At 57.9% G+C, this 7,531-nt stretch overlaps 1 protein-coding gene across 1 annotated transcript; it reads right to left on the minus strand.

Moving 5' to 3' along the window:
- Positions 1-3,639: 3,639 nt before the first annotated feature.
- Positions 3,640-4,503, minus strand: LOC129586860 (RNA-binding protein FUS-like). The gene has a single exon (XM_055480325.1). The coding sequence runs from the start codon at positions 4,501-4,503 to the stop codon at positions 3,640-3,642; it is 864 nt and encodes a 287-aa protein (XP_055336300.1).
- Between the last annotated feature and the right edge of the window lie 3,028 nt (positions 4,504-7,531).

Below are 7,531 nucleotides of genomic sequence, written 5' to 3' on the forward strand. Positions count from 1 at the left end.
CAGGCGTTCATAGCATGCAGTTGGGCATGCATCTCATGGCTGGCATCCTCGGCTCGCTGAAGTGCTCGTCGGATGGTTTCCTCCATTCCGGGTACTACCAGTGGCCAATTTCCTGACGGTGGAGTAGCCGTCGAGGGTGGCTTAATGGTCTGTCTCCGGGTTGGCTGGTCAGATGTACCCTGCTCTGGGGGTTCAATCTGCCTAATCCGAGACTGATCTTTGGGGGCTCGGTATGCCTCTCGCCGTTTTTTGGCCTGCTTTTCTTCCTCATAATCCCGGATGAAGCCCGAGAGCCAAAGCACGCATGATTGCAGCTGAGCCTGGCTGTACTGGTGTTTCGGAGTTTCCGGGTGTAGAAGTATCCGAGTTGCCCGGGTATGGTTCTCAACTCCGGTGATGTCACCATCCAATTTGAAGAATTCCGCGCTATGACGGTCGCAGCAGCCTCGGCGAGTCCGCATCTCAGTCAAGATATTATTAGCCCGAGTCATGGCTTCAACTATGTAAGGTTGAGCATCGGGCGGCAGGACTCCCGGGTCCAATATGTTTTCCATCGTCCGCACCATTGAGCGGGGTGAAAGACGCTGAGTCGGTGCAACCTGTTGGGTCGCTACCGGCCGTTCCGGTTGTTGCAATAAATTTGCAGGGGGTTGGGTCGGCGGAGTAGCCGGAGGCTGAGTTGCCTGGGTTGCCAAGGGTTGGGTCGGCTGAGTGGCCGGAGGCTGAGGTGGAACCGTTTTGCGGCTCTCTTCCTCATGCTTCCTCTTTGCTAGTGCCACTTCTAAATCGGCTTTTAGGCTCTCCAGGTCCATTGTGGCTACTCGGTGTTGGTCTTGGATCCGCTCCTTCAGCTTCCTCTGAGCCGGGGTCCGATCCTCCAGTTGATTAGCCTGAGCGGATAAGTCCCGGACATAGCCTTCGTTAAGGGCTATGTCGTCGCGCAGAGTTTGGATCTCCTTTCTGTCGGGGCCGGTTGAAGTTGAGGTGGCTCAGGTGGGTTGACCCTCGAGGGTCCGGGGGTCCGAGGTAGGGGAAGCCCCGATGGTTTAGCCTGTTGAGGTCCGGGGGTCCGAGGTTGAGCCTCCTTGTGGCTTCTTTCCTCTAGCTTCCTCCGGAAGTTTCTCGGCGTGCCCACGAGCCATGTCGCGCTGTTCGGTGATGGTCCGTAGAGTCGCATCGCCCGGCTGCAGCGTGGCAATCCGCTGGGTCAGAAGGTCCGCCATTAGCTCGGTTTCGGCTAAGTCCCTCCTCAATTCTTCGGTAGTTATGGTGATACCGAAGTCCATTTCCGGTGGGTCCTCGAACATCTCGATGTCCGGTGAGGGTATCGGTGACGGAGGTTCTGACATTGGTGATGCGCTTCGGTGTGAGCCAGGGCCGGGGGTCACTGTTGGCTCCCCATCACGGCTACGGCTCCGGCTCGGACTGTATTCCGAGTATTCATCCGAGTCCAGGTCGCCTTCTTCGGCGATGCGTCTACCGAGGTATCCAAGTAGCGCATCCATTCACGGATGTCGGCCGGTGCTGTCGGCATTCCAGCCTCGGTGAGTCTGGCCACTTGACGGAGGTTTCACGTCAAGTTGTTCCGGTCATTCAGAGACTTGGCCTGTTCACGGTCCGTGTCAAAGTAGGGCTTGCCCTTCCACTTGTTTCTACGTTCTAAGGTGGATAGGAGCGTATGGCCCTTTTCCAAGGTCTTTCTGATTTCTTGCCATTTCCAGAGTCTGGCTTCGGCTTCATCGGGCCGGTTGGATGGATCATCGGAGAGGACTATGCCGTAATTGTCGGCACGTCGCTCAATGGAAAATAAGAGTCGCGGGAGCTCGCGGGTTTCCCAGGGTTCTGTTGGGAGCCCTTCCCAGACGAGACCTGTGATGTCGGCTGTCTCCCGGTTAACTTCAGTAATTAAGTCGGAAACTCGTCGGGCAGCCTCTTGTCCGTTGAGGCTATAGGCCTGTTCACGGCGTCTTATCAACATCGTTATGATGTTGTCGCTGAGCCTCCTCACTCGGTTGACTCTTTCCCAGAGTGCCATTCTGTCTCTGGCTCGGGGAGCACGAGTCCTTGTTGCCGAGTTTTGCGGATAGACACAAACGCGTCTGACTTGGCTACGTCGCGTGGGGTCGGAGATGCCGGGTTTTGGTTGTCATCGATGATCCTACGCAGATTCCGGAATGCTTGCCGGGACTGCTGAATCTGTTGCGGGGTGAAGTTAGTAACTTCAGTTGACCGTCGGAGCATGTAGGAATCATGGATGATACGGTTAATGGTTAATTCTTGGTCCAAGTACCGAGGGTCGGTCGGTAAAGTTTACTGGTGCTCGCGGTTAAGTCGCACCGCCAAGTCATCCGACTCCCTCAAGGTTGCGTAAACCTGTAGCCGGCTCGGGCTCGCTTCCCTGTCATCCGGGGTCCTTGTTGTTCCAGCCGAAGCCCCCGTACTTGTGTGGTTGCGACGGCTGATCCCCGTTCTGTCCCTCGGCTCGTCAATCCAGGCACATTATCCACTGTTCTAGGGGGTGCCAGAGGATGTTCGTTTCGAGCCTCTTCGATCTGGGCCTTCAGAATCCAGTAGTGGGTGTGGATCAGGTGCAGTTGTTGTCCTATTAGTGGGGTTCGCGGTAGCAGTTTCCGGAGTATTTCTACTACGTGGGTCAGAGAGCTGACCCACGTCCGTTCATTCTTCGGGTTCTCCAAGCCTTCGACTCGCATCTGGTCTCGCATTTGTTCCACCAGAGCTTCGGTATGTCCGAGCAGTGCGTGTACTTCGGTTATCGAAGGGTTGGGAGGAGGGTTGGTCGATCCAGCCAAAGCCCCCGTAGTTGCGGTTGCTAAGGCTGGCCCTCTCTCATTGGCTGGAGTCTCGGAGGTTGACTTCCGGGCTTTAAGTATGGCCCGGGTGTCCTGGATGTACTGTTCCAGCTCCTTCATCTCCGAGTTCAATCGGGTCAATTCTTGCGCGAAGTTAGGATCGCTCAACTTGAGAGCTTCTATCTTGCGCTGGACGAGGCTCCATTCGCTTTCAGCTTCCATAAGACCCAGTGTGAGTTCTTCCGAGGGTCGAATCTGCCTTCGCGATCCGGCCGAAGATGCAACCGAAGTCGGTTCAACCGTAATTGCGGTCGCCGAAGGTCTGGCTGTGGAAGGTCCGGCTGTCGAGGGTTCAACTGTCGGGGGTCCGACCGACCGTCCCCGCCGCTAAAATTCTAGCGGACTCGCTGACCGTTGCGGAGGCTAAATCCTCGTTGAGGTTCCGAGTTGTGTCCAAAGGGTTATTCCGGTTAGTAGGGTTATCCTTATCCGGTGGTTCTGTTGGATGGCAGAGGTCGAATGAGTCTCCGGAGCTCATCGACCTTAGGCGTTTCCCTGGGATGTACCCGGGACAGGCCCGCCAACTGCCGGTTGGTATCCGCCCGGGCCCCTATTGGGGGCCGGGGACGGCGGCAGTTGCGACCGTTGGGCTGGTGGCGGGGTTGCCAATGGGGGTCGACCACCATTCTGGGGGTTCCCTCCGTTTCCCTGGCCAGGCTGTCGGTTAGGACTGCATTGGCCGCCGAATCCGCCGGCATTCTGCTGACGGGGGCGCGGGGGTGGTACGATGGTCGGGTAGTTCTGATTCGCCGAGCCTAATGGCCATCCATTATCGTACCGGTACCTCCAGTCCAGGTACCATCTCCGGTTTGGGTTGTCTTCCAGCCGGAGGTTGGCATAGCCACAACTCTGCTTGGTTGTGGTTGCCCCATAGGCAGTGACCGCAGGAAAATATTCCGTCCTGGGTCCACTGAAAGAACTTGGCTTCCATCCGATCGACGTAGGTTGCCTGCTGGCGAGCCTCCTGCTGTGGTGTCCGAGGCTGCCGTTGCACATTCTGGGGCTGGCCGCCTCCACCCGCGCGGTTGCCGAAGTTTCCGCGGCCGCGATTCCCGCCGCCACGTCTTCCGCCGGAGCCACCATATTGTGAATCTCCACCGCGTCCATATCCGCCTCCGAAGCCGTACCCCTGGTTCTGAGGTTGGCCGAAGCCGGAGTTCTGGCCATAGCCCTGTTGGGGCTGGCCATAGCCGGGGCTCCGAGGCTGGCTGTAGCCCTGATGGGGCTGGCCATAGCCGGAGTAACCCTGGCTCTGTGGTTGGCCGTAGCCGGGGCTCCGAGGCTGACTCGGTTGGCCGCTATTTCCATAGGCTGGCGGCGTGACCATGATCCCTGTTGGGGCTCCATTCAGGTTCATCGCCGCCATTGCCGCCCAAGTCTGTTCGATCTGACCACGGGCTTGAGGGGGTGGTGTCGCCGGAGGGCTCTGTCGGTGAAGCCCCGGTTGCACGTTCTGGTAACCTGGCGAGTTGGGTTGGATGTATCCGGGAGCCGGTTGAGTCACAGGAACGGGAGTCGCCATCCTGACGGTGATGTAGTTGGTGGAGTTGCCACCTTTAACTATCTGGTACATCGGCTTTCCCCGGGTGAAGTCCCGTACGTAGTCCCGGAACTCACGTGTCGTCTTCGGCATTCGGACGTCCAGAGCTGCCCGAAGGATTGGCTCCGTGACGTTCGTCCGCAGCTAGAAGACCGCCAATTCATCGGTGAGGTTGCCTCGTTGTTTGAGGTTTATGATGGCGTCATAGTACTGCTCGGGGGTCTCTTGTCCCAGCATGTACTTTCTGGTGGTGATGTCCGCCACAGCTGTGACCTGCTTGTCTGGGTCCATGAACCGGGCCGCAAATTGCTGCAGCCAGTAGTCCACGGTCCATCCGTTTTCTTCAGGTTCCAGAGTTGACTGGTTCTGGTACCATTCCAGGGCTTGTCCAGTAAGGGCGCCATCTAGCTCCGTCATAAAGGCTACGTCCGTCATTGCGACGCCGTCAGCCTCCGAGCGATAGATTCGCCGGATCTTTGTGATCCAGCCTTCCACCTTGGCCCCGTCGCCGTTGAACTTCGGCAACTCTGCCCGATTCTTCCGAGCCAAGATCCGGTTGTTCCGTTCTTCGTATCGGCGCCGGCCTTCTTCATAGCCTTCTTGTCGGGCTTGAGCAATGTCTTGCTCATCGGGTGGTGGGGTCTGGCGCTGTTGAACCGCCGGCATCGCCTGTTGGGCTACCAGAGAATTCCAAGCCACTGGGTAGGCCGCTTGCTGGTTCTGCGCAGCCGGGGCGGGTTGAGGTGGGTAAGGTTGTGGTTAGGGTTGAGGGTATGGGTTACCAGGGGTGCCGGCTGGGGCTGTCCAGGTCCGGGCGGAGGATTCTGCGCTCCATACCCCTGGTTCGGCGGTTGGTTCGGTGCCACATACCCAGGCATCCTCTGAAGGACTCTGTTGTGGTCAAGCCACATCCCCGGTGGTATGACCACATATTGGTCAGCCTGTGGCACCGGACCTATTGGGTCCATATTGCCTTGCCGAGGCTGGTAGGGTCCAGCGCCAACAGCGCCGGGGCCAACCAGACCTATTGGGTCACGGTTGTCTGGCCGAGGCTGCTATGGTGCGTTATCCGGATATCCGGGGCGTACCCAGTTGCGCTGCCCTTCCGATACGGGTTGCACTTCGATCCGTGGCGGGTACGTGTTCTGGGAGCCTGAACGTTGTCGGTCCCGGTTGGAATTCCCCGAATTAGGTTGTGAGCCTCCCGCCGAAGCGTTCGTCGGCGATCGAAGTCCCATGCCAGGTCCATTTACCGGGGCTCGGAGGTTCGAGCCTCGGGGCTGGTCTTGTCCGGTTGAGGTTGATGCTACAGGCCTAGTGCCGGTTGAGAACATCGTTGTGGTAGATGTTCCTCCGTAGGCCGTAGTCGTTGTGGTAGTTGACTGGGTCTGTGCATTGGGGGTAGCCGTCGAAATGTTTCGTTCCGGCTCCGGGGCTGTCGGTACCAACGGCGGCCTCGGTGTAGGTCCAACCGAAGGTTCATTCCGGAGCATTCCGACCTGGTAGATTCGACTTTCGAGAGCCCCGTTTGACCTGTTGGGTTCAGCAGGGGGTTGTCTCGACGTGGGTAGTCATCAATTGGGTGGTCCGGTAGGACGGGGGTTGCTCGGTCATAGAATCCTCGAGGTAAGTCTTTTCCTCCTTCAGGCACGCAACCTCGATGCCCAGGTCTTCTCGTTCCTGGACCAGCTGATTGTACTTGTCGCACAGGCCGGTGAACTTGTTGGTTACATCCGTGCTGAAGTCGTAAAGTTCCTGTTGGTACTCTAGGAGGCGGTCCTGGTCTATCTGCAGTTGGGTCTTCTCGGACTCTAACTGTGTGATCCGGGCTCGTTGAGCCTCGATGACTGCGAGATTCTCAACGCGAGCCTCTTCGAACCGGGCTGTTTCATTCTGAAGATGGGTGGTGAGGGCAAGGATCTGCTGACCAAGTTGGGCCTGGCATAGCCGAAGGTCTACGGCTATACCCTCCGGGTCATTCTGGTTTTCCCGGAGGTTCGCGTAGGCCGTCCGGAGGAAGTCGAGTTCCGAATTTATTTCGTCCATCTCCCCCTCCAGGCCGATGATGCCCTGTTTAAGGTGATGGTTCTCCTCGCGGTACTCATCCACCCGGTCGAACATCTTATGGAGTTCCGCCGGGCCAGCCTCGGAGTAGCCGAGGGCCTGTAACCGCTGCTCCAAGTCTTCGCGCAGGGTGGCCACTTTGGCCCGAGACTGCTCCAGCATGTCCTGGAGTCTGGTGACTTCGGCTTGTTCATGACGGCAGGGCTCCTCAGTTACTTGTAACTGGGCCACTAACCGTGCAATCTCCTGGGTAAGGTCGTCAATGACGGTGTTCGCACGTTCAAGTTCGTCAGTAAGCCTCTTGCGCTCCTGCTTGTGCGATGCTACCGTCTGGGACAGAACATTCTCCGTCGATTCGACGATGTTTTGTCCGGCCAAGAGCTGGTTTTGCAGCTCATATATCCGTTGACGGAGGACCTGTGGGTTGTCGATCTTCTCCGGAGGGGTTTTTGTTAGGTACCGCCGAGGTGTATAATCCGAGGTTCCAATGTGTGAGCCTGGATGCTGCTTCGGTGACGGTAACCTGAAACCCTTTCTGCTGTCCGGACGCTCGGTCACCTTATTGGGTAACACGGTTGCGTCGAAGACATCGTCGGTCGGTGATGGAGTCTTATCAGCCCCGAGGTTCGAAGGTTTAAACATCGGTGGTGTGGCCGGAAGGTCCGAGGTTGGTTTTGCGACCTTCGGTGAAGCCGATTTCGACTTACGTGCAGCCTGTGAGGCTTCAATCCGGCTGGCTCGGGTTGGCGTAGGTTCACTGCCGAGGGTTTTGGGTTTCGGGGATGACGGTCCGCCAGCCGAGGTTAAGTTAACCTCGGTAACCGAACCCTCAACCTCGTCTACGGAGGTTGCAACCGACGAAATCCGGAATTTGACCGGGGAAACGGCTTTCTTAGCTGAGGAAGTGGGGGTTGCCGGCCGGGTCTTGGGTGTTCCAACCTGTTGGGTCGAAGTCCGGGCCCCTGTGTTGGGGGTCCGAGCCTCGGTGTCCGAGGCTCGAGCCTCGGTGTTCGAGGTTCTAGCCGACTGCAACCTTCCCGTTGAAGATTTTGAAGTC

This window comes from Paramacrobiotus metropolitanus, unplaced genomic scaffold (genome assembly GCF_019649055.1).
Source record: "Paramacrobiotus metropolitanus isolate TYO unplaced genomic scaffold, Prichtersi_v1.0 Parri_scaffold0000022, whole genome shotgun sequence".
Lineage (NCBI taxonomy): Eukaryota > Metazoa > Tardigrada > Eutardigrada > Parachela > Macrobiotidae > Paramacrobiotus > Paramacrobiotus metropolitanus.

Excerpts from the sequence above, each read along its gene's own strand:
- LOC129586860 (XM_055480325.1), bottom strand. The coding sequence starts at position 4,503 with ATGCCGAAGACGACACGTGAGTTCCGGGACTACGTACGGGACTTCACC.